We start from the raw sequence: 27,475 nt of genomic DNA, 5'->3' as shown, positions 1-27,475 counted from the left end.
CTGATTGCCTTATGAGGGTTCCCTTATAAATGACACTTAGTTTTTCTCTTGCTGCTTTTAAAATTGTCTCTTTATCTTTAACTTCTGCTGTTTTGTTTATGATATGTCTTGGTGTGGGTCTGTTGGGTTCATCTTATTTGGGCCCTCTGTGCTTCCTGTACCTTTATTTCTGTTTCCTTTTTTAGGTTTGGGGAGGTTTTCAGCCATAATTTCTTCAAATACACTTTTGATCCCCTTCTCTCTCTCTTCTCCTTCTGGAACCCCTATTATGTGCAGTTGGCACATTTTATATTATCTCATGGATCTTGTATGTTGCTTTCTTTTCTTTTTTTTTTTTTTCAATTTGTTTTTCTGCCTGCTGTTCTGATTGGATGATTTCAATTATTCTGTCTTCCAGATCACTTATTTGTTCTTCTGTGTCATTTAGTTGACTATTCATTGCTTCTAGAGTGCTTTTTATCTCAGAAATTGAATTATCTATTTTTGGTTGGGTCATCTTTATAGTTTCTAGTTCCTTGTTACAATAATCTGTGATAATCTTTCTTAATTCAGTAAGCATTTTTATTACTTCCATTTTGAATTCAGTGCCTGGTAGACCGATGATCTCTGTTTCATTGTTTAGGCTTTCAGGTGTTTTCTCTTGCTCTTTTAATTTGGAGTAGTTCCTTTGCCTTTTCATTTTACTTAACTTTCTCTGTCTCTGTGAATTTAGGAGAAAAAGTTATCTATTGTGGTCTTGAAGTGGTGTTTTATGTAGGAGTGTCCCCGTGTAGACTGTGTTTGTCCAGTGTCTTTGGTGTGATGGCTGGTTTTGATGTGAACAGGTGTGCTGGCTGCTATCTCCTTGATAGGGGGTATGGTTGGTGTTGGAGGATCTAAAGCCTGCACAGCATGTGGGGAGGGACTTCCTCTCTGTTCCTTGGCTGTTGCTGTCTTGTCAGGAGCGGGGTCTGCTCCCCAACTGCTGGAGCAGAAGCCTGAGAGTTGGGCTTGAGCAAGCTCTGTTCCCTTTGAGTGTGTGTTTTGCCCCAAAGGAGGGGTGTACTGAAGCACATGGGGCTTGTGCACTCACAGAGACCTGATGCATTGCCTGTGTAGGCATCTGAAGCTCCACTCAGATGCAGCCCAAGGTTGTGCCCCTTCCCCTTTTATGGTCATCTCAGATCTAGTGTGAGGCTGTTGTGTAGAGTGGGTGGGGCCAGAGCTTTCACTGGGAAAGCTGGGACTGGGAGTTGGGGCATTGTGGCTGGCGGAGCTGAAAGGCTGCACTGCTGTCAAAGATCTGGCGGCTTCTGTGGTGCAGGTTGAGTTAGCACCAACATTGCTGCTGCTGCCACACCTGGACCATGCTCTAGACCACCACCCTCCTCTGCATCTCTAGATCAAGTCTTCTCTTAGGGCCTGTCTGCATCAGATCCAGTGCCAAGACGTGGTGTGGAGGGGGCAGGGCCAGGGTGTTTGTCCCACTTGGATTGGGGAACGTGACGTGGTAGTATCTGCCAGTATGAAGCTCTCACAAGCCAGCACCTGCTCACCCTTTGCGAGTAGAGTCTAGGCTTCTGTAGCCCTTCTGTCTGTCCCTATGGTTCTCCCAGCAGCCAAGGGGGCTTGTCTCCTCCAGGTAGGACCCTAGGACTGGGATGCCCAGATTGTGAGACAGCCTGCTTACTCCCCAGGCTGAGGATCCACTGGTGTGGACATTCTCTTCCTCAAAGGTCCCTCCCAGGGGTGGAGGTTCTGACCCTGTGCATTTTTTCCATCCTACCCAGTTACGTGGGAATCTTTCTTGCAGCATTGGTTGTATAGGAGTTCTGCCAGTTTCCAGTTAGTTTTCTGTGAGTTGTTTCACATGTAGATGTATTTTTGATATGTTTGTAGGGGGAGGTAAGCACCACATCCTCCTACTCTGCCATCTTGGTCCGACTTACCTTTGTGTGATTATCTGATGCTTTGTTTTAAAAATATTTTCTTCATGTCAAGAAAGAAATCAACCATTTCTTTTTTCCCCTAGAGTTTTAATCAAATGTCTTTATCTTGTTTCCCTTTTGATAAAATATGCAGTATAGTTTGTTCAGGCTTTGATAACAAAAATCCCATAGAGTGGGTGGTCTATAAACAACCAACATTTACTTCTCACAGCTTTGCAGGCTAGGGAGTCCAAGATCATGGTGCCAGCAGATTTGGTGTCTGGTGAGGGCCTACCTCCTAGATGGCTGTCTTTTCACTGTAGCCTCACATGGTGGAAGGAGTGAAGGATCTTTCTGGGGCCTCTTTTATGAGGACGCCAGTCCCGCTCAGGAGGGCTCTGTGCACATGAACTGATCACTTCCCAAAGGCCCCACCTCCTAATACCATCACCTTGTGGATTAGGATTCCAATGTATACATTTTGAAGGAGCGCAGACATTGTCCACAGCATGTTCTGTGAGCTATATGTTCTGTTCTGTTCTGGTGGGAGGATGGTGGTCTTTGAGGGTAATGAGAGATTGGCATAGTTTCATAGAGTTGATAATAGAAATTTAGGATATTTCTAAATGAGAAGACGGTGATCTGGGTAAAATGATCTTTAAATATTTTCCAGTCCAGTTAATCAGAAATGTTTCCCATTGAGGCTTAAACTAAAAATAATATTTAGTTAGTAATACGGACAGAGGATTTCATTGGTTAAAGTTACCATCTTCATTTACCAAATGGTTTTTATATTGCTCTGTATATTTATCATTATCATCTTTATTGAAGAAATTATCTATTGTAACATTTTGTTATTCCATGGTAGGTTTTCATTTTACTTAATACATAAGGACATCTAAAAATTATTAAGATTGGAGGAGAAAATAAAAAAAAAATTTAAGATGCTGAAATAAGTGTATGTTAGCAGAAAATTGTAACTTACACAGAAGAACAAAATCAGAAAGGAAGAAACAGAACAAATATATTTTTTGATGTTTACTTTAGGTTACAAAATATTTAACACTAACAAAACTAGTAATTATGCAATACTTTCTAGATGACAAAATATTAAGTATAATTTTTTAAGCTATTTTGAAGTTGCTTTTATGTTTATATCACAGGCAGTTGCCTCCTTCTACCTTTAAATCTTTACATTTTTGTATCTTAGAAGAATAAGCCAAAAGCCCGTCCTCTATGCTGGGGATGTTAATAAACACACGGTTTCATTGCTCTAAGCATTTTGACGATCTTCCTTCTGTCTCACACTCTTGTGGAGTTGGCTGGGTTCCTCTATTTTGGAAGAAGTTACATCTCTCTGATGCTGTGTTTGTAATAGTCTCCTTATGAAATCTGCAGGTGAACCTAAGATATTAAACACGCTTATTGGGTTTTGTTCATGTGGAGTCTGTCCTCAACATGGAATAGAATTCAAGAATTTGACTTTTTCCTCTTTCTCCCTTCTGCCATTTCAACCTAATTACAGAAATTAGGAATGAAATTTAGCCCTACCTCCTCTCTCTTGATCAGGTTTTTTTTTAAGTTTCCTTTTTGTGAAATTTGGTATAAATTAATCTTTTTGCTTTTGTATTATTAAGTACAGTATAAACGCCAGAAACCAATTTACTCTTATTTACTCTTATTGTTGTTAATGATAGTATAAAAGACTGAGATGAATTTACCCTTAACGTACTAGATCTAAAAAAAAGGTCAATCGTAGTTTTCCCAAGACAGTTATTTTCCAACTGATTTTTAAAACAAACAAGCCTTCCTAATAAACAGAATAGGTGCTCTTTTAACCTTACTAATAAGGAAGTTTAAAAGAAACTCTCATAGAAACAAAAGACTCCCTCAAAACCTTCAAAAGCTTCCAGTCCTCACGACCATTCCCACCTCTAGACTCTTTTTTTTGGGAAACATTCCAAGACTTCATTGTATTGTGAATAATTTTCACTTGAGTCAATGTATTCTATGCCCCTGTGGAAACCTACAAATTCCTCAGTAAGGATACATAATTGTTCTCTTGTTGGATATGTAACATCACAAGCTGACACTTACTTTCAGTTGATATGAGCTTTGCAAATTTTGAAGTGCTCAGAAACGTAAAGTGCCGGTATCTTTTATAAAGAGCTAGTCAAAAGTGATTAGCATTAGGGAGTTTGACTGATGTGTGGTAATCAGGTGGGAAATGTCAAACTTCTTTGTTTCAACATGGCACTTATTTTATGTAGATAAAAGAAAATATTCAGCTGACTTCAAATTGTATCACTTCATGCAACATACACAAGAAATTTAGAAAAATCTGAAAAACGGATTTAAGACTTCCATTTTACATGTTCATTTTATATTTTGGGTGTACTCTTGCAAGCACTGAGACCAGCAGGCTTTGTTTTCATATGTCTCATAAACCAGATCTATGGAAGCAAGATTTTTGAATGAAAAAGACACCAGGATTTTCTCCTGAAAGAGAAATCTGAATTCTTAAGATTTTTATTTTGATTTATGTTCGAAGTTTCACTGGGGTAAATTCACAAACCATAATATTTACCCTTTTAGCATACACAATTCGGCAGTCTTTAGTATATTACAGAGTTGTGCAAACACCATCACTATCTAATTTTAGAATATTTTCATCATTCTGAAAAGAAGTCTGTAACTATTACCATTCACTCTATTTTCCTTTCCCTTCTAACAGCCCAAGGCAGCCTAAAATTTATTTTCCACCTCTATGGATTTGTCTATTCTGGACATTTCTTATAAATGAAGTTTTACAATATGTGGTCTTGTGTGACTGGCTCCTTTCACCTAGGATAATGTTTTCAAGGTTGACTCACGTGGTAGCATGTTTCAGAACAGTATTTCTTTATTGTGTGCATGTACCCTATTTGTTTAGTATCCCCTCATCATCAGCTGATGGACATTAGGGTTGTTTTCAGCTTTGAACTATTCTGAATAATGCTATAAACATCTGTGTGCCAGTTTTTGTGTGAATGTATATTTTCATTTCTCTTGAATATATACCCAGGAGTAGAATTGGGGGTCATATGGTAACTACATGTTTAACTTTTGGAGGAACTGTCAAATTGTTTTCCAGAATGGCTGCACCATTTTACATTCACACCAGCAACACATGGGAGCTCAGATTTTTCCACATTCTCACCAGTACTTGTTTTTACCTGTCTTTTGGATCATAGCCATTGTATGTGAAGCAGCGTTTCATTGTGGTTTTGATTTGCATTTCCCTTGTGGCTAATGATGTTCAGCGTCTTTTCATGTGCTCGTTATCCATTTGAATATCTCATCTGGATCCTCAAATTCTTCACCAATTTTTAAATTGGGTTGCCTTCTTATTGTTGAGCTTTTTACATATTTGCAAGTGTCTTACTAGATACCTGATTTGCAAAAATTTTCTCCCATTCTATGGATTGTTTTTTCACTGTTTGATGGTGCCTTTGGAAGTACAGGGGTTTAAAGTTTAGTGGTTCAATTTATCTCTTTTTTCATTTGCTGTTTATGATTTCAGCATTGTATGTGAGAAACAATTTCCTCACTGAAGGTTGTGAAGTTTTATAGCTTAACTTTGTACATTTATGTCTGTGGTTCATTCTGAATTATTTGTGTGTGATGTCGGGGTGCAACTTCACTCTTTTTCACGTGGGTGACTGGTCGGCCCCAGTGCCCTTTGTGGAAATGCCTTTTTATCCCCATTGGGTTATCCTGCCCCATTGTTGAAAATGAATTGACCCTTCTTATAAAGTTTATTTCTCGATTGTCAGTCCTATATTATTGATCTATATGTCTGTCCTCATACAAGTACCATTCTTTTGATTACTACAGATTTGTAGTGTATTTTTAAATATGGAAATGTGAGTCTGCCAATTTTCAACTTGTGTTAATTATTTTGAGTCTCTTGCTTTTCCATGTGAATTTCAGAATCAGCTTATAAATGTCTTTTAAAAAGGCAGCTGGGATTTTGATAGGGGTTGCACTGAATCTGTAAATCAGTTTGGGGAGTATCACCATCTTAAGAATGTAAAGTCTCCCAATGCATAAACCTGGGGAATCTTTCAATATATTTAGGTTTTCTTTACTTTATTTCAACAATATTTCACAGTTTTCATTGTACAAATCTTGCACCTCTTTTGTTAACTTTATTTGTAGTATTATTTGTTTGTTTTTTAACTTTTCTGCTTCATTTATTTTATTTTTCACATGAACTCTTTTTTTTAATATTTTTTATTGAGTTATAATCATTTTACAATGTTGTGTCAAATTCCAGTGTAGAGCACAATTTATTTGTAGCATTTTATTCTTTTTGTTGCTAATGGAAATGTAGTTGTTTACTTAATTTTCAAACTGTTCATTCCTACTGTATTGCTACTATATTGCATTGTTTATTACTACTGTACAGTTGATTTTTGTATATTGATATTGTATGCTGAAACCTTACTGAACTTGTTAATTAGTTCTAATAGTTTTTTTTTGTTTGGTTTTGTGTGTGTGTGAATTCCTCAGGATTTTCTATATACTTGACCACGTTATCTGGGAACAGAGATAGTTTTACTTCTTTGTTTCCAATCTAGATTTCTTTTATTTCTTTTTCTTGTCTGATTTTCCTGGCTGGAACCTCTAGTACAATGTAGACTAGAACCTGTGTTTCTGATCTCGGGAAAACGTTCAGTCTTCTACCACTGAGTATGCCGTTAGCTGCGGGTTTTCCGTGGATGCCTTTTGTCAGGTTGAGGAAGTTTTATTCCATTCTCAGTCTGTTGAGTGTTTATTATAAAAGAGTATTAGATTTTGCCAGAGGCTCCTTTAGCATCTGTTGAGATGATCATGTGGTTTTTGTCCTTTATTATATTATTATAATACATTACACTGATTTTTTGATGTTAAATCAACCTTGCATTCTTGGAATAAATCCCACTTGGTCATTGTGTAAAGTTCTTTTCATATGTTGCTGTATCTGTTTGTATTTTGTTGTTGTTTTGCATTTACATTCATGAGGGAGATTGGTGTGCAGTTTTCTTTCCTTGTGGCGTCTGTGTCTGGCTTTGTTATTAGTAATAGTGGTCTTGCAGAATGAGTTGGAAAGTTTTCCCTCCTCTTGTATTTTTTGGAAGACTTTGTGAAGGATTGGTATTAATTTTTAAATGTTCTTATTTTGATTTTTTATGACTTCCTTTGTAGTTTACCCTTTGTTATTGTTAAATTGCAGGCGGGGCCTGTAAATCAGATCAGGAAGGTGATGTTTATGCTGATCACCTCCTGTATGTAGGACTTGACAGTGAAAGTGCAGGCATTTTACTTAAACTGTTGAGTCTTCATTCTGCCTACTTCTATTAAACAATGCTGGATACTCCATCACTGGAGAACATGCTTAGTGGCAGAAACAAATAGAAGCCTGTTATGTCTTGAATTCAGAATCACAGCTGAAAGATGCCATTTTCCTCGGTGCAACCATGAGCTTATGCTCAGTTCACTGTCTCCACATTAAGAACTCTTACTTGTAACTTATTAGTACCAATTAGTTTAGAAACATTATTTAAAGGAACCTATTAAGAAGTGTTACACTGACCTCCTTTTGAGTCAGAAAGTCTGAGAACAAGGAGAGTTTGTTGAATCCTAGACATCACGTAAGGTAATATGAATAATAAATATTTAGATTGTCTTCCTACATGTCTCGAAATACTTTTGGTCATTAATCACTCTACCAGTTCAGTGGAGAAAATTAACACTGAAGAAATAATAATAACAACTGATGTTTACTAAGTGATTCCTGTGTGCCAAGCACTTTTAAATCCTTTACACGTACTATCTCTTTTATTACTCATAGCAATCTTATGAGGTCAGTGCTCAAATTATTCTCCACCTTTCACATGTGGAAACTCAGAAACAGAGAAGTAATCTAATTTGCTTGGTGTCTGGCAGGTAGAGAGTGGTAGAGCCAGGATTTGACCTTGGTTATGTGACTCTCTGGCCTCCCCTAAACCAGAAGTCAGAGTGGATTAGGCATATTCCAGAACAAGAATTCAGATTCAGGGTTTCTGTTTTAGAAATTTCAGATTTCTAAGTCTTTGTCTCTCTCTTATGAAGAATAAAATTTTCAGTTAGCACTTGAGATATGTCCCATAAAGGATGTACTTAGATGGGCCTAAAAATTTGGGGTTACACAGTCTCTCTCTCTGCAGGTTATTGCAACAGGCAAGTTAGCATAATAAATATTTAACATTTATTATTATGGGTGCTTAGTACGTTCCAGGAAAAGTGATTTATTTGTATAAATTAACTAAATTTGCAAAACAGCTATGAAATAGGTATGATAATTATCACCTCCAATCATAGATGAAGACGCTGAAGCAAAGATGTGTAACTTGCCCAAGGCCAATTAGCAGCAGATCACAGATATGAACCCAGTCTTGCTTCAGAACCTCTGTTCTTGATCGTTTTGCCATGTCCTTTCTCTAAGTAAGTAGTCACCGGATACACTGTCACAACAATAGTCACACCAAAAAAGCAGCGGTAAGACTGGATCATCGTGTTTACACGCGTGAAGACTGGAGTCGCTTCTACTGGAGAAGAATGTGTTGTGGCTGAAAGGAAGAGAAAGGCTTTTCTCTAAATATAAGACAACCTGAAACAAGTTTGAAAATATCAAAAGGAAAATTCATTTGGAAAGGGAGTCTGTTAGCTTGTGCTTCAACAGAAGACAGGAACAAACTGATGGGATATGGTGTGCACTCAGAAGCTGTGGTCCGCAGGGAGCCATGGTTGGGGAGGGTTTGGAGTTAAAGGTAAAAGGGCACAATTTGAAATTTTAGAAAATGATTTTGATAAACTCAATTAGCTTGTAGAGAGGTTGAATCAACAGTAGATTAATATAAATTTCAATCACAAGTGTTTCTTAGTCATGTAAGGGGCATCAGGAAATTAGTAGGAAAAGCTTGACCAGTTGGGGTGATATTTCATGCCCCAAATTTTATGCCAAAATTATAATAGTTTTATTTTTCTTGGAGCAGTAAAATCAGGGACCTGGGTTTATTTGGCACTTTTCTTCATGGGAACACAAACATTTCCCCAGACATTGTTCTATAGCTTTCCTGCACAGTGTTCTGCCTCTATGCAGGGCTACATATACAGACCTCTGTGTTTGGGTGGGAAGAGAGGAGCCCTTGAGCCAGTCAGTGTCCGGAGAGCGGGGTGAATCTGGGCCAGTTTTCTTCCTGACACGTGGGTCTTCTGGTCTGCAGCCTCAGTGGACTTTAGTGCTCCCTTTGTCTCCTTGAACATATGTGTTCACCTCTTGGCCATGAAGGCACTGAGTTTGGGGGAATTTGCAATTTTTTTAAAGAATCATTCAAATTATCAAAATAAACTTCCTGTAATGTTTGCAATGACGTTATTATAAAATTGCAGTTTCTAAGTTATTTTTATCAAAGAGAAAAATTACATTCACATCAAAAGCAAGGAAATCAATATTGCCCACCCTTTCCATTCCTCACATGCAAACAAAGATCAGTGAAAGTCAAATGTCAAATATGAGCACTTTTAAAAAATACTTTAGGCCCATTTCTACTTCCAGGGTAACCTGGTGGCTTCTTTTCTCAAGTCCTCACACAGGTATTCAGGAATACCAGGACGGTGTGCCAAAGATCCCAACAGCGTGTATTACAGTGGAAGATGCAGAAATGATGTCAAGAATGGCTTCTCGTGGGAGCAGAATTGTCATTCAGCTGAAGATGGGAGCAAAGAACTACCCAGATGCTGATTCCTTCAACACTGTAGCCGAGGTCATTGGTAGCAAGTACCCAGAGCAGGTGCGTGAAGGCAAGGGATGGGCTGTCTGGGAGTAGGATGTCAAACCAGAGTGCAAGCCTCCTCTGGAACCCTCCCCTCATTGTTACGGTGTCATTTCCCACCAGAGCTTGCAAATGCCCTGAGGAGACACTCTGTTTACTTTATTACTATTTTTTCTAGTGTCTACCCCAGGACTCGGCATGCAGTAGCTTCTCAATACGTGTTTTATTTCAGTAAAATGAAAAGAGGAAGAAACGGAGAAAATGATTGGAAGATTTTCTTAATCTTGATTCTCTTTAAATCTCGATGTTTTCCTGCCCACTTAGAACATTGGTTGTCCACTGGCATCCTGGACATCACCCCTAAGTGCAGCTCTGTGTGGCTGCACTCGGGTCCATCAACTCCTGCATACTTGATCCCTCACCTCAGTTCTTGTCTCTGTTAAAGGAACCTTATTTACCTATCAGTGCAGTTAGAAAACTTCAAATTATTTTTCATTTTCTCCTCTTTATCATTGCCCTACAGTCAGGAACCATATCCTGTTCAGTCTACTTTCAGTATATCAAAAAAAATCTGTTCCTGCCTGGTTTTTACTGTCATTTCTGTCCTGATTCAGGCCCTTGTTATTTCCCTCCTGACTTTTCTTTCTTCTGTTCTCTTTCCACTTCTGCATTTTTGCAGTGCAGCTCAGTTATCTTTTAAAACACTGATCTCGACATGGTCTTTCCATGCTGTCAGGTCCCGTCTCCTGTTCCCTCTAAGGTAAAGGTTATGATAAAGGTAAATGCTGGGGTGAGTGATCAGAGGTGAGCAAAAGATAGAGGAAAAGAGACCAAGAGGGAAGAGAGCTTGGGAGGGTTAAATAGGAGGCAGCATAGTTAAGAGGAAATCGTGTAGTACTATTCATAAATGAGCAGAAAGTTAGAACGAAGAAAGAGGGAAAGGAAATGCATGACAGAGATTCAACGCCAGCTAAGACCTGTTTCTCGTTGGCTAGTGAGGCAGTTCAGCTCTCTTAAACTTGGACAAACTTTCCTAAAGTCATTCAACTTTATTTTTAATTATTAATAATGCTGACAGAGACATAAATGTTGGTCTTGTTAGTTTAGGTTAACTAACTTACCCCCGACACATCCTTGCTACCTTGCTCCTTGTTATACTAGAAAACAGTGCTAAATGATGCTGAGCAGATTAGCTGCGGCAGAAATTATCTCTAAAAATGAAGAGGGGATGTTGAAATGACTATTATTCTGCCTGCAGGCTGAGCATCCTGGGAGACTTGAAGGTGGGCTGACAACCCAGGCAATGGCTGATACTCTTCGTTGCTGGCACCCGGCACAGCCCCTTACATCTCAAACATGCACAGCACCTTAATGAAAGTAAAGCAATTAGCATGTAAAGAATCCTTCTGATTTGGCCCAAGATCTGTGGACACCATGTGGTGAATTTCAGCTCTGGAAAAGTGTTTATGCGGCTGATGAAGCATTAACACATTTCAAAACCCTGTTACATAATCCAGACATAAGCCTTGCCTGAATTAACCACAGGCTTTTTAATAATGCCAGCAATACAAATACTTGATTGGATTTCAAAATGTGAAAAGGCAAAAACAGGGGTACGATAGACATAAATCATACCCTCTTCCTAAAAAACCCACAAGACGGCTCCCCCAAGCCCAGAATTCTCTCACTCTTACTTCTTCTGAAACTGCTCCCCTGCGGTTTGGGTGTGTCATGCAGGACTCAGCAGACCTTGAACACTTTCAGAGGCCGCATTTCGTTGGGGGAAAGCAAGCCTCTGGAAGTTCTGACATTAGGCCTTTGAACTCCTTTCTCTCAGATGGCTTTGTCCCTGGGAAGTCATTGTGTCTGTGGGGCCCAGCGCATCCACGGTTGAGGACGAGTCTGAGAGGGTGGGAGCAAGAGTGGCTTCGGAGCGGACCCTCCCTAGTACCAGAACAGCCGTGTTGTTCTGCTCTCATTTATTAAGGAGCTAACTTGCACTGGAAAATCCACAGGAAACTTGTGGCCAGCCATGACTAGGTTTTATTTTTTATTAAACTAATAGAGGGTGTCCTACCACTTAGAAGGGTTTTAGACACAGGCAGAGATAGAGAGGCAGGGATCTTAGCAGTTTAGCACCAATTCCCTGACTTCAGATGAGGAAACTGAGTCCCCAAGGGACCTGTCCAGGGAGACACAACAAATGTGTGATAGGACACATCTGGAATGTGACTCCAGATTTCCCGACTCCCATTTCTTTCTACCCCCAAGATACTCCATTGTGCCTGGGCACACCTTAGCTGGATGGATAGCACCTAAATCTGTGGGACTTGGTTGGTTCAAGTCATGCCATCCCTACCAAGTCATTACTTGTGTCTTTCTCTCGTGTTTTTTCTTCTGGTATCTCTTTTCTAGACACGAAGAACTCTCAAATATCCTGCACCTTGTTGTCTCACAGTTTTCTGAGAGCACCTGTGAGGTTATTACCTGGGAAACCACCTGTGCTTAGTCCCTTCCTCCTACCCATCCTCTCTCCATCAAGACTTCTTTGGGTTTCATTCCTTTTTAGCTCCTTGTCACTTTGGAAGAGGATCTGGTGAATACATCACTTCCGTGGTGTAAGTGACACTTTATGATGCCTTCTTCATACACTTTCACCCACACCAATCAGGTAATCAGGTGTTTCTGTTTTAGCAAAGGACCACAGACAAAGCCAAGACAGACCTGCTACCAATCACCTCCCCCCCCAAAAAAAAACCCCACAACTTTTTATTTTGAAATAATTGTAAGCTCACAGGAAGTTACAAAAATAGCACAGAAAGCTTGAATGTATCCTTTAACCAGCTTCCCCAGTGATAACATCTACATAACTGTGGCACATTAACCCAACGAGGAACTGATGAGAGCATACTCCTGAGAGGGTGCTGCTTTCTTGGAAAGCAGGGGCTGCCTTCTGGGCATCCTCTGGGTAGTGCCCAGGCGGGCGGGGCCCTGTCCGTGATGTCACCCCTAACAGTCCTTTCCCAGGCTTAGTTTATGATGCTTCCAGGGTCTCCCACTCAAACAAACAAGCAAACACAGAAGGAGGGTTGTGCTCAAACTGACCTAATGAGAGGGGAAATTACCTGAGACCAGGGGTTCAGGGCCCCTGTGGGAGAGAGTCTCCCACCGAGAGCAGAGGCTCTGACACTTAGGGCTGGCCCATTTCTGTTGCTCTTCAGCGATTTTGCAGGCCTTACTCTGAGGTCTTGCTTAGTAAATGCAGTGTTTTTTGAATGTTAATATATTCAAGCATTCTTCTGAGGGAATTGTATGGAAAAGAAAAGTGTTCTGGATTTTTTTTTTTTAGTTGATAATATCCAAATCCATTTTGATAAAGCCTTGCTGAGGGAAATTATTTTTTCATATAAGTCTTTTCCAACAGAAATTATTTTCATGGATTCAAAGAACAATTTCAGTTTCATACGCCTGCATTATTTCCAATATGGTGCAGCCCTGTGCAGGTTAGTGGGAAACACTGATAAGAAAGCTCTAGTCTGTTAACTGGAGGGTTCACTTTTCTTCTCGTACAGTGTGGGGCAGGGTTTCTCAGTGTCATCGCTAGTGATATTTTGGGCCAAATAATTCTTTGCTGTGGGAGGCTGTCTTGTACCTTGGGGAATATTTAGCAGGATCCCTGGCCTCTCTCCGCAGCCGTGCCCATCAAAAATGTCTCCAGCCATTGCCAAATGTCCCCTGAGGGACAGAGGTCACTGCACACTGAGACTCCCTGGCATGGAGTGATAGGAAGAGCCCAGTGGGTGGGTGTGGCCAGACCTTGGTTCTGGTTTTGTTTCGGCCACAAATAAGCTGAGTGACCTTGGGCCATGTAATCTTGCTACTATAGAATGGGGGACTTTGTATGGAAAAGTGCAGAGGTTGTTTCCAGCCCTAAAATTCTATTAGTGAAAGAAAATACTTGAGACCATCGTGAGACCAATGGTGCGCACCGTGTGCTCTCAGACAGCGACGGGCGCAGTGGCAGCCCTTTCACTACTTCACAGAGGAGGGCTTTGGAAGGTGTTCTTTTCTTTCTTTCTTTTTTTTTAAGTTCTGTGTTCAAATACAGCTAGGAGCTCTTCACTGGGGTGCAGGTGTCATTTTGAAGTAGGGGTCCTTCTGGATATATGCCCAGGAGAGAAATTACTGGGTCATATGGTAAGTCTATTCCTAGTCTTTTGAGGAATCTCCATCCTGTTTTCCACAGTGGCTGCACCAAACTGCATTCCCACCAGCAGTGTAGGAGGGTTCCCCTTCCTCCACACCCTGTCCAGCATTTGTCATTTGCGGACTTTTGAATGATGGCCATTCTGAGGTGATACCTTATCGTAGTTTTGATTTACATTTCTCTGATAATTTTTGAGCTCTTCTACTGAAAAAAGTTAAACAGGCACCTTTTTTTGGAGGCGCTTCTTAAGTCTTTAATGTGCTAATGTGCACTGGAACCCGTAAAGAGGTCATTTTGTAATATTCCCCAAACTTTCTGAGAAGCAGTAGGAAAAAGGCATAAGATCCACTGGGTAACTTATATTTCAGTGTTTTTTTATATTCTGCCCCCCTCCCTGGCTATTCATTCATTAATTCAACACACGTGTATTGACTACCTGGCGTGTGTCAGGCACTGGGGTTACAGCAACAGCCCTGGGCGGGCAGCACAGCACTGTGGTTAGGAACGTGGCCTGTAGAACTCAAATGCTGCCTCTTACGTTTTGTTGGTGGGTTATTTTGCCTCTCTGTCACTCAGTAAATATTAACCTTCTCTGGAGAGGGGAGAGCCTATGCAGAAGTAAAGAGTTAAGAAATAGGAGAGGCACAGCTGGAGGGGCTGACCACAGTGGCCTGGCGGGCCACTTGAAGGGCCGGGGCTTTGTCCTCTCCACAGCGACAGTGGGGAGTCACTGAAAGGCTGGGTTTGCAGTGGATTTGCATTTGGGTTCACTCTACCCACTGTATATATTCTAGGGGCTAAGACGGAAATTCAACCAGGAGATTAGCTGGACTTGAACTGAGACAGTCAAAATAATGTTGGAAAAGAGGAGAAGGATTCAGGAAATATTTAAGAAATAAAATTGGCAAGATTTGTTAAAATTTAGATAGAAGGAGAAAAAGAAGGGAAAGTGTAGTTTGGGTAACTTGGAGAATTTATTCATTAATGTTACAGGTAATTCATTGAGCTCCTACCATATGCTGGTATATTGCTTTGCCCTCGTGGCACGTGGGGGTTTCATGGCAATTAAACAAGTAACTGCAGTAGCAGCTGGCAAGTGCCTTAGTGTGGTAGCTACGTGGTACGATGCGGGTAACCGTTCTGGTCAAGGAGGCCAAGGAAGGCTTTCTGGGAGAGATCCAACCTGCTCCTGCAGCGTGAGTGGTTCACTGTGCTAAAGGTCACGGGGTAGAGCTGGGGTGGGGAATGTTCCAAGCAGAAGGAGTTGTATATATGAAAGCCCAAAGAGTAATGTTATTCTTCTTAAAAGGAGTGTGATGTGACCTCCTGTCATTTCCAAATCCATTTGATAATGAACTCTGTTTCCACGGAGCTAAGCTGTAAAATAACCTAAAGAAAAAGGCATGGCCTATTTCATGTATATGTGTTTTTAAAAATAAATTATTGAAAAGCTCAGCAGTCCCTTTGGAAACTGCCTTAACGCTGATGCTGTCAAGACCCTTGTTGGAGGAATAAACAAAACCTGACTGACCTGGTGGACAAACTCATTCCATACATAATTGAATAGTCAGAGCCTGTGCAGCGGATGCGGCTTTCCTTTCATCTGAATATGTAGCCTGATGATTTGTAAAACCTCCTTAATGGGCACAGCCAGTTATTCTGCCTGGGTGGGAGCCTTTTTACTCACTTAAGCAGCTGTTTAAACTTTCATAGGCAAAGTAATTATTAAATCTTTCATGAACATATTGGTTGGAACATTTGTTCACATCTTAACCTTGAGTTGGAAAGTTTTGGGGGCTGGGGTTAAAGAGTTGTAAACTGGCAGATTTCATTCTTTTTTTTTTTTTCTGTCTTATTATAAACTTTTTATAGCTCAGAACCAGCCAACCTAAATCATGGAAGGAAAAATACATGTGTGGCAAGCAGGAGACATTTCATTGTTTATTTTTCAAATTTCTGAAATGTGCTCATAGCTATGCATGCCTCCGGGCTCGTAAAGACAGCAAATGGAAGCAGCTCAAGCCAGGCGGGCCGTTCGAGCTAGACAGCCACCCAGGTAGGCAAGGCAAATCTTGAAGAGTACTCTCTCCTGGACTCCGGTAGTCATCCTAGCGTGCCGGCATGGAACTTGCAAGTAGGAGGATGTCATCTTTCATGGGATTGAACTCCTTTCCTTTACGAGGGACGGAGCCATTTAATAATAATCACAAACATACGATGAATAGTAATACACATTTATGGAGCACTTACTGTGTGACAGGCAGCATTCTAGATGCTTCTCATACATGATCTCCTTTAATCTTCATTATGACCTTGTCAGATAATCAATGCTGTTATCCCCATGTTAGAGGCTCAGAGAGTTCACAGAGTTCACAAAGCGTCTGCGTGGCAGACCTGAGTTAAACTCAAGGTTGTCCTTTCCCAGAAGCAGTGCTCTTAACAATTAGCTGTCCTATACTTTTTAGCACCTTTCTATTCTGGTTTGTGAAATACTACTATTTACAAAGTTTCCTCTGTTTTGCCCTAAATTAAAAGAAAGCCAGGACAGCTGTCGACATCATAATGAACAACGACAAATGCTTATTAAATACTTACTATGTGCAGAACTCTATGTTATAAGCTTGGAGATATTCTGAGGCAGAGAGCAGAGGAGAGGCGATAAAGGGGCCCTTGCTCGGTGGCTGATAAGTAAATTAAGTAGTAAATTCTGGAAGCCAGACTCTCCTTTGCTAACACGGGGCTTGCGGTGCTGACTGCATGCTGGCTGATTCAGTACCAGCACAATCATGCAGTGCCGTACAGCTCGCAGTGCGCTCTCACCTGCATGGCTCCACTCCATCCTAACAGCAGGGCTGATTATTACAATTTTCTACTTTAAAGATAAGGAAGCTTCAATTCCAAGTAAATAACTTGACTAAAGTCCAACACACATCTAATAAGTGGGAGATAAGATTCAAAGTTTGATTCCTCTATACCTTACTACAGTCACCACACTGCTGAGATCTCTAGTTTTATATATGGTAAAATATAAAGGATGTCCTAAAAAAACAGCCTAAAAATGAAAGTGTTTAAATAAATAATTATAATGCAATAAGAGCAATCTTGGTAGTTTTAAAATATGCCTGCAAATTCTGTGGTCCCCTTTTAAAAGATGGAGCTGGATTCCATTCCCCGACGTGTAGGCTGTGCTTAGTGATTGACTTCTAGTGAATAGAATGTGGTGGAAATGATGCTGTGTCATGTCCGAGATTAGAACGTAGAAAGTGATGTGGCTTTCTCTTTGTTCTTTCTCTTGGATCACTCACTCTGCCATGTTGTGATGGTACTCAAGCAGCCCCATAGAGAGGGCCACTTGGTGAAGAGCTGGGGCTTTCTGCTATCAGCCAGTCCAAATTAGCCAGCAAGTTGATCCAGCAAGCTCTAGTCAAGCTTTCAGTTGACTGCGCCCCTGGCCAACATCTTGATCCCAGTGTTACAGGAGACCCTGAGCCAGAACCATCCAGCTAAGTCACTCCCAAACTCTTGTCCCACAAAAACTGTGTGATGTAATAAGTATTAATTGTTTTAAGCCACTACGTTCGGGGAAAGCTAATACAGCAGTCAAGGAGCATAACATACTCGAAGAGAAGTAACTGAGCCTGAGCCATCAGGAAAGCTGGCTACGAAAAGCTGAGAGGGATAAATAGGAATTTAATAGGTGGACAAGGAATATGTTGGGAGGTGTTCTGGGCAAAGAGAAAATGTGGGCAAAAAAGTATAAAAGTGAGCCACAGCAATGCATATTATAGAAACTGCAAGTAAAAGACAAAACTCACAACTCAAAAATCATAGCATTTGAAGTAGGAGAATCTTATTAAGAATTTACTATATTATGTGATAATGTAGTAACTAATGTTCCTAAAAGTGACACGAGTTTCTGGGAAATTAAATGCTATATGTACTATTTAAGAAGATCGGAAAGAAATTATAACATTGAAATATTTACTTCAAAAATTAAAACAAAAAAGTACTATATAAATCCTTAGTGAATGGGGAGTTCAGACTATCCAAAATAGCCACCTCCCTATGTTGCTACTTCACTAGAGTGTCTGGGTCTGTGTTTTGAAAACTTTCAGCTTAAATGCAGGGCCAAGAAATAGCTAATGAGGAACACCTGGATTTTCCCCAGGCTTTTGCTCCACCAGTTCCGCTACAACAATCAGGTAGAAATTAACATTTTATATCCAATTATGTGTTTTGCTTGGCATCATGCTAACCAACGGAACTTTTGTAGAAGAGAATAGCTCGCAGTGCCTTGTGATTCTATGCTATATCTCATTCATTGACTATTGTGTTACCCACTGCGGCGGGCTCATAAACCAAACCGTTGTATTTGTGTTGCAGAAGCCTCTTCGAATCCCAGTTCCAGCTCCACTGGCTTCTAGAGTTAATAGCAGTTCCTGGTAGAAAGACTGTGTTTATTGTTTAAGTTGGATTTTAACATAAAATTAATGCCTCCTTATTTGAAAAATAGAGAAAAATGAAAAGAATTTTTACTCAGAAGCACATTCTTAGACAATTGCTCTTAACATCTTACTGCATTCCCTTCCCTGTATTTCTTCTATGAATATTTTATATAGTTATATTTTATAGGTGGTATCCAATCAAATTTTTGTTTCACATCAGGCAAAATATCCCTTGAAGTAGAAATTTTAGTATCTTTAAGTTATACTAACAAATGGATACTTGATAATTTACTTAACCTATTATATGTTTTGGTTGTACGTGAATCCTTCAGGAAAAATGATGTTGTAACTAAATAAGTATGCAGCTAGGAAATTTGAAGTTGTCTTTTGAACTGTTTAATGGGCTTTGCTAAGATGAGGTAATTTTAAATAATAATCAATGGGAAGCTTAGGAAGAGGTTAGCATGGTTTCTCTCTCTGCCAGAGAGCTGCCTTTGGAAAATTCTAAGATGACTGCATGGCCATGTGCCCAAAGCACCGTCATAGTTATACTGTTAGTTACATTAAACATGAATGATTGGATGAGGAACATTATTATTCTGTGCACATTCTTGACTCTTAATTTAAGGTTAAACTAACTTAATTTAATGTCATGTGCATTTTTAGCAGCAATTATGGCCAGTTAATGCGTGTTCTTCCTTAGTCATGCCTCATCTCTTTGCAAAATTACAATATTTCGTTCCAAATTTATTCTGCCCAGATTTGTAAGTAGCACTTTCTTCTATTTGCCGTCAGTGTTTATATCAGAAGGCTTTTGAGTTTATACTATAAACCACCATTTGTGTATTTTCATAATAAGCCTCTAAAATGTAGGCCTGGATATGAGAGCACAAGACACAATTCATAACAGGGTATTGGGCCCAGTCCCTTTTTATCCCCCAGGGGATATTATGTGGACAATAGAGGTGCCATCTTAGTATCTCTGTTCTGGTCTTTCCCCTCTCCGTCTGTCTGGTACCACTCCAACCAGTATTCCGTAAGTATGCCTCTATGCTTATTCCTTAAGTATGCTTCTACCATCTATTTAAAAAAATCAGTGGCTCCCTACTTCCTCTAAGATAATAGCCAATGCTTCTTAAATCTGTCACTGAAGGCCTTGAATCTACAAGATATTACACTGGGCATACCTTTCCCACAGGTAATCCGTGTTCTGAAAGCCCAGAAGATTCTGTCCCATGTGTTTTGTGTTACTTCCCTGTCTTTCCCCATACCGATCCCCTTTCTGTATCCACCTGTTGAAATCTTACTTACTTTTTCTAATTCACTATTTAATCGGATGATTCAGTAACCTTAATTTATTTAACCAATATCTGTTGAGCACCAGTTGCATGCCAAACACTGTTCAGGGGCCAGCTCAAATGCCACCTCCCCCTAAAAGCGTTTCCTACCTGTCTCGGCTACATGCAGTGTTTTTCTCTCCAGAACTTCCACTGGTCTTTTTTATGCTTCTCCTGTCATAAATCTATACTTCACTTCTCTGTCTATAGTAGGCTCTCAAAAATGCTTTTTGAATTAAAGAAGAAGGTGAATGAATAGATGAATGAACTAATGAACAAAAGAAAAGTTTTGTCCTCTCTTCCAGGAGAAGCTAATGACTGAAATAAAATGGTTTTACTGGGATAGAAATTTAAGACCGAGTCTATGAAACATGTTCAATAGTTCCATGCTAGATCCTCCCAACAGAGAAGGGAATGTATGGAATCCCCATCTTCTGATTTAGAGGTCAACGCTTTTTTTCCAGCATGCTACCTACCGTGTTCCACACCTAGAAGCTGAAGTCAAAGGCAGTCTTACCTCTTGTCAGTGCTTTTCATTATAAGACATAGTGTTTTAAGGACATCAGTAAATTGGAAGATTCTACTTTCAGAGTGCCAATAACCTATTTTAGCATTCGAAAAAGGCAACTATATTATCCTGAGTGGTGAGGAAAACATAGGAGATTAAGTAATTTTGAAAAACCATTTATTTTGAACAATGAGTAAGAGCTATTAGGAACCTTGATTAGTTCCTAATAGAAATGAGCCATCAAAACAATAGTCATTTTAGCTATCTTGATTGTGGTGGTGGTTTCATTGGTGTGCACTTTATCAAAATTCATCAGATTATACTTCTGAAATATGTGTAGTTTACTGTACAGAAATCATTACAATAAAGGTGTTTAAAAAACGCAATAATTATAACCATCAGCATGTGTCAGGTATTCTCATTCTTCCCAAACAAGTCTATGAATCAGATACTTTTCCCCTCTTAATCTTATAAATGGGGACTGGGAAGTTTAAAGAGATTAGGCAACTTGTCCATGCCCACTGGATTAGTAAGTGTAGGGTGGGGGCAGATTAAACCTTGGCCAGTCAGTCTGTGAAGCCCATGAGTTGGAGCTCTGTGCTGGTGCTCAAATCTCTGTGCTCTACTTTATCAACTTATAAGGTTAGAGAATGCCTATTTTTTAATAGAGAGGAGAGAGGAGAGACAGCGATGCTGTACATTGCAAATCCTCTCTGTTACCTCAAATGATTTTTATTTACATAATTGTTTCTGTACTGGCTCTATGAATGAATGCTAAGACTTGGGACATGATTTATTTTTTATTTTTTAGGTTTTGGGAGACTATTGACATCACAGGGGAAATCTCAAAAAATTTTGCTATTTCTAGTGGTTAGAGGTTCTCTTTTAGTTGGTACACCATACTGAAGCAGAGTAGGTGTGACTCTCCTGAAGATGATTCTTCTTTCATAATCTGAAGTTACTTAAAATTCTTTTTTCTTATATTTAGGCCAGAGAAGCAGAAAATAAGTAGGGAATCTCCAATTAAGGAATTAGAACTTGAGAAAGGTGTGTCTGCCCAGGATCCCTTCTTCTGGGAGTGATCCTCTCTCCTCACATTTGTTCTTCTGGTGGACTGTCAACTCCCACTCCTAGAGAACTACACACTTGAACAGAGACACAGGGATGGAGGAGGCTGGGGCTGAGTCATCCCTGATGCTGCCCTGCACTGTTCAGGATCTCTGAGGCTCGTTTTCCCATCTGTAGAATGGGGTTCATATGCCTCAATGTGTTGTTTGAAGATTCAGTGAGATACTGCCCATGAAACCTTTGGCACAGGAGTTGTTACTCAATGAATGATTGGTAGTCCTGGGGACAATTCTTTTTTTCATTTTATTTTTTATTGAAGTATAGTCAGTTTACAATGTTATGTCACTTTCTGGTGTACATCATAATATTTCAGTCATGTGTATACACACATAGATTCATTTTCATATTCTTTTTCACTATAGGTCACTACAAGATATTGACTATAGTTCCCTGTGCTCTACAGAAAAAATTTCTTTTTTATCCATTTGGGACAATTCTTTTCCCCCTAAATAAAGACTGGCAAAATAGACTCTTTCTGCTGAGGAGACAGCATTTACAGAATTTTTGATGGTGCTTGAGAAGAATATCCAGCCATTCACATGACGAATTAGCAAAAGATTATCAGGGTGATTGTGAGCTGTGGGATGATGCCCTGCTGCTTTGTTACAGGCTGCTGTTAAAACTCACAATGCTTCATTCTTAAAAAAAAAAAAAAAAAAAAAAAAAATCAATGGTATGAAAGAAACTCAGGCCTCTTAGGGGTGGGGAGTTTGGAGGGAGGCGTGGCGGGAGTAGGAAGGATGGTAGTCTACACAGGAGCAGCCATTCAGCCACCCAGTGGCCAACTCCCTCTTTTAACGTGTAGAGTTATGGTGAAGCTCCAGCACATTAATCAGTTTTTGACTATGGGCGGTGAGAACTTCAAAAGCAAAACAGTGCATATTGGATTTGATAATAAGAATATAGAGAATTATAAATGAGATGTCCAGGAGGCATCTGTGTTAAGGAAACCCAAGATCAAGACTTTGTGTACTCCAGCCGATGAAAGGTTGTGGGCAATTTTAGGGTACTGTGGTGGAAAAAGAAAGGAGCCTGCTGGCTGGTGGAACTGATGTAAAGTGATGGGGGAGTTTTGATCAAATGTGTATCTTTGATCGTTAATATAGGCACCTGGAGAGGGTATTAGAAGCCACAGGTACAGCTGCATACATACTTAAAGTGACTTTTTGTTATATTAAGTTTGAACAGTTGCCAACTTACCAGCACAAATAGTAGGCTGTTTGGAATTTGGAATGCATTTCCACATAGACAAGAGGCTGAAAATGACTGTTTAATTTATCTTTCTAGCATTAGGTGTACCAGAACAAGGTCAAGTAAGGGAAGGTCAGTATGAGAGACACAGGATGATGGAGGAGGAGACTTTCCTCTATCATTTAGGGACTCTGGGCCAATTCTTGGCAAAAATATAAGAAAGAAAAAAGAAAAGATGGTATCGTCTTTGATAACCCCTCGATTTGTCCTCTTCTTTCAGTTCCTGGTAACTTTTCTCCCTAACAGAATCTTGTTGCAAAACAACCCAGAGTTATGCTCTCCCAATGATATAACTGGGAAAAATGAGGCTCAGAGGGATCTTGGTAACTTACTCATGTCCATATAACAAGTAAGTGGGAAAAGTCAGTTTCATAATCAAGTATGTCTGGCTCTAACCCTTTTTGCTTGGAATGCCTGAGTTAATAATTTACCACCATTAACAAAATAAAGGATTATAGAAGGGATATGCGATGGAGTTGCGTGTGGGCAAAGGAAAGGTGAGTTTGCTTTTAGATCTGTAGATTTTGAGCTGCCCTGGGATAGCTGTGTCTCCTGCTGTCTGTCTCCTGCTCACAAGAGAAATGTTGGTTTGTTGCTCAGCGGTGGAGTTAGGTATACTGGGAGTGTTTCATTTGCTGCAGAATAGTGGGGGATAAATAGGTGGCTACATTGACAGAGACAGCTAGTTAGTTACATAGATAGGTAGGTAGATGGATAGATGTTTATTGGTGAGTTGGGTGTTTGGAAATTGGGAAGTGTCTGCAGTCACTAGTCAGTATTCCTATTGCTTAGCAACTTTATTTCCTCATGTAGCTATGACAAACAGAACTTTCATATTTATTTTTTGTGCCTAAGGGCTGAAAGTGCTGCCTATGAATGATGCATAAGTGACAATTTTGTGTTATGAGCATTACTCTGACTTGGAATCAGAGAATCTCAAGGTTGGAAAGGAATTTAATATTCCCTCTTGGATTTACTCTATATGCAGACTTCGCTGTACATCTGCATGAGATCCTCACTGACACATCCCAGTCCTTTAGTTAGCTCCCCTGTGTAAAGGATCTCACTTTGGAGGTAACATCTTCCTACCGGTAAACAGATACTCCTAGTTCTATCCACAGAATCCCAGTATCTCTTCCACATGAGAACTCCTCACGTGTTTGGAAACGGCCTCCATGTCTCTCTTGATTTTCTCTTTGCTGAGCTGAGTTTCTCCTCCATCTCTTCAGTGGTTCCCTGGGGGACATCGTCCTTCAGGGATGATGTTGAGCCAGGTTCTGGGAATGCACGCAGCAGATGGCCTCCAGTGTCATCCGCTTCAGGGACTGTTTCACTGGCAGAGAGCCATTGTTCATCCAAGGACACACCCTGTCCTGGTATAGTCCGCATCCAAGGACTGATTCATAGGAGGGTATAAGAGCCCAGTTTTTTCAGTCCAATATGTGACAGTTTTGGCAAGCCATTCTAGTTCTAGGGCTGCCAGTGGGGTCAGTTAAGGCTATTGCTGGTTTGCTTTACAACTTGACTTCTCCATCTTCTCCTTCTTGTGTCCTTCCCCTCCCTTTCTCAGGTTTTCATCCCAAGGGCATCCTGCGTGCCAAGCTCTGGTGCAGTCTTCCTGGGGAACCCAATCTGTGATGTGTGACTTCAAGTCATCCCATGAAGCATTACAATTTGTTTATGGCCCTAGGCACTTCGGTAGGGCTTCTGGAGTAGATGGGTACATAGAGTAATCTCCTATATGATCATAATACATTTGGCTTTGAAGAATATTTTATTTTTATTTTGAAGAATATTTTAAATTAAGTTTAAGTGCTATGAAAACAATGTGTAAACCTAGCATAGTAGAGAGAAAATTTTTTTCAGTGGAGGTGTCTTAGCTTAGGTACCCCCTCAAAAGCAGAGCCTAAGCAGGGATTACATGTGAATAGCTTATTTTGAGGAATTATTCCAAGGAACAGAAGTGGAAGACTGGAAACAGCAAAGGAAGGAAAGCCAACGCAAGGACTCATTTTTGAGCTACTCACCACTATGGGCACCTGGGGTCCACTGTGACCCTCTGAGAAACCAGGTGAAGTTGTCTGCCAGAAGATGAGAGAGGAGAGTATTTATCCATCAGCTCCTGATCCCCATTGGTCAAGCCTTGCCCCATGAGCTGTTAATTCCCTCACACGTCCAGGTTTGTGCTTGCCCCAGAACAGCTGAAAGGGTGCCTGTTGCCTTCCTAGGAGGCAGACCCAGAGAGCCCTGGGCAGAAAGTGAGAGATGCCAGGAGCAGCTGAGGCACAATGCTGTCGGGTTATGCCTGTGCACAACTGGTTGCTGAAGCAGTTGTGGGTTGAACCAAGAAGATGCGAGACAGGGCAGGAGAGGGGGCCACAGCAGGGTGATAGCCACCAGCAATCATGTTGTGTTCCTGGGAGGTTTTTCATGTGTGGGTTTTACGCAGGACAGAGTGCACTGGACTGGAGTTTCTCCTAACAGGTTTATAGAGCTCTTGCCAAGCTTTTCTCCTCTGATCATAAGAGGCAGGGAAACTTCCTAATGAATTGGAAGTAGTGAAGTAGTTTGCTCATGAATAAAGTACTGAACTTGGCTAGTTAGACTTACTGATGGTAAATTATCAGGAAGAGAAATTACAGGAGCCTTTATATAAAGGTCCACATGCTCCTTGTGCTTTTCTACCGATAGTAAACATTTATTGCTAAGGATTTTGCAATAGTTTGTCTAAGAGTTCCTTTAATGTCTTCGATTTAGCTGCTCTGTGTCCATTACATTTTGGATGTCACAGAGTTGGACTCTGATGGGAGTAAGCCATATAGCAGTTTATTATTAAATTAGGGTGAGGAGTAAGGGAATTGGGACATATTTGGAATCCAAATGAAAGATCATCCTTCATTGTGTAGACTGAGGCACTGTTTTAGCATCATATGCTGCACAGGTAGTTCTGTCCCTTATGGTGAATTAGCCACTAGTGACTGAGCTCTGAGATGGTGAGTCACAGCAATCCTTGTCATTTCATAGCTGGAATTCTTCATTGGCGGCTCCCTAATGAGCTCATCTTTGGGGTGCCAAGTGGCAGAGCTGTGGGCTTTCTTCCCGAGATTTGAGATATGTAGTCAGACAGCCAATTAGCATTTTTATTTACTTTGGGAGAGCTTTGAGTCCCAAGACCTGCATAAGACTGTCCTGGTAGTACCTGCACTGCCTAACAAAACATGTCAAAAATTTCATGCTCGTCATCCCAGGAATTTGGCAGTAACAGAACTGAGCAGACCAGGACTGAGAGCCTGGTGACAAAGGAGGCTACACACCCACTAGGCGAGCTCTCCAAGAGGTGGAGGGAGGGATGTCAGTCGAGGCAAAGAGGGATAGACTGGGTTAAGTTCACGAAGCTCTTCTCAGAATCAGGAAGCTGAGTGGAAAGAAGGAGAGCCTAGGGAGTCAGCGTCAGACCATGGAACAGACGTCTGGTGACAGCAGGTGTTTATCATGTGTCGCGTGTTACGTGTCAGGTGCCGTTCTCATTGTTGTGTGTGAGTAACGTTGTTCTCACAATAAGTCTGTGAGGCGGGTGCCGTTATTATTAGCAAACTTATTTAGCAGATGAGATAACTGAGTCACAAGAGGGTCAGAAAACTTGTGCAATGTCACATAGCTCTTAGGTAGTTGAGCCTGGCTTCAGACCCAGGTGGTCTTTTCCCAGAGTTCATGCTCTTCTGAATGTTGCTTATTGCTCACACACCTGCTTCTGAGGCAGAAACGTTTTGTATATTATAAATTTCCTTGATGAAAAGCCAAGACTGGTTCAGAATATGTGGGCGGGGAGGAGATGGGTTTATAAGACACAGATTTTATATGATCCATCTGGGCCAACTGCATCTTGCACTCATGGCCCAGGGAATCACCTAGTCACCTGCCCTGTGAGAGCTGGGCCCTTGCCCTTGTCACTGTGCTGCTTGGCTAGCCAATCCCCTTCTTGGAGTTTCTGGCTCTTGCTGCCACTTAAAGACTGGAGATGAGGCCCCAAGAGCATCCGAAGAAGCTGGATGATACAGTTCAGAAGTGCAGGAGAGCTGACTGCCTATGGGGTGAAATTTGACCAAAGGAAAGCAGGGGATAGACAGGAAGTGGCTGGATAAATACTTTCATCTTCCTCTGCCTCATCAATGGCTTGGAGGCACAGATTTTCCTTCTAGAACATCCAGAAAAGCCCCTTGTTTCAAGTGGATTCATCTCCTGGGGACATGTGTCTCTCTGTGGCTTATCTTGAAGCAATAGTCATACTTCACTTGGCATTGCTTGGCATCCTTCCTAATCCCCCTCTTCTTCTTTATAACTCTTACTGTTCTGGGTTTATTGCCTCCCCTCCTCCCCCTAAAAAAAAAAAAGTATGAAGCCAAACTAAGAAAGGGGGACTGGGTTAAGAAATGGACACAGAAAGAGTAGTGGGCAACGTCTCAGCAGTCCTTCATTTTTCAGTGGCAAAGAGGACATTGATTCTTTGAAAAACATGTTTAGAGTACAGGGGAAGTTGATATTACGACTAACAGGGAAGTGTCAGGACTTAGTGAGTTAATTTTACTGCACTATGAACACGTACAAAGGAGGAGGGGATCTTAGGAGTGAAGAACACAGCCAGGTATTCTCTCTCCGAGTAGGCTGTCAGAGATCGCATTTGCTTTACTGCCTGTTACACCCGTCTCCTCCTTCTCTTCATGTTACCAACAGCAAAAACAGCCACCATTTTCTAAATTCTTAAATATATACCTGACGTCTCACTATGTAGTGTAGGATTCCTCATTTATCCTATGAGGTAGAAAACTGAGGCTCAGAGAAGTGACTGTGAAACAG

At 40.7% G+C, this 27,475-nt stretch overlaps 1 protein-coding gene across 1 annotated transcript in view; it reads left to right on the top strand.

The window, feature by feature from the left end:
- Window positions 1-27,475, top strand: part of CPQ (carboxypeptidase Q) — a 389,854-nt gene that overhangs the window by 168,493 nt on the left and 193,886 nt on the right. Inside the window, 1 exon segment of the mRNA XM_032468179.1 lies at window positions 9,556-9,763. Coding sequence (XP_032324070.1) covers window positions 9,556-9,763 — 208 coding nt within the window.

This window comes from Camelus ferus, chromosome 25 (assembly GCF_009834535.1).
Source record: "Camelus ferus isolate YT-003-E chromosome 25, BCGSAC_Cfer_1.0, whole genome shotgun sequence".
In the NCBI taxonomy this organism is placed as follows: Eukaryota; Metazoa; Chordata; class Mammalia; order Artiodactyla; family Camelidae; genus Camelus; species Camelus ferus.
This window is presented reverse-complemented; position numbering and strand designations above follow the sequence as displayed.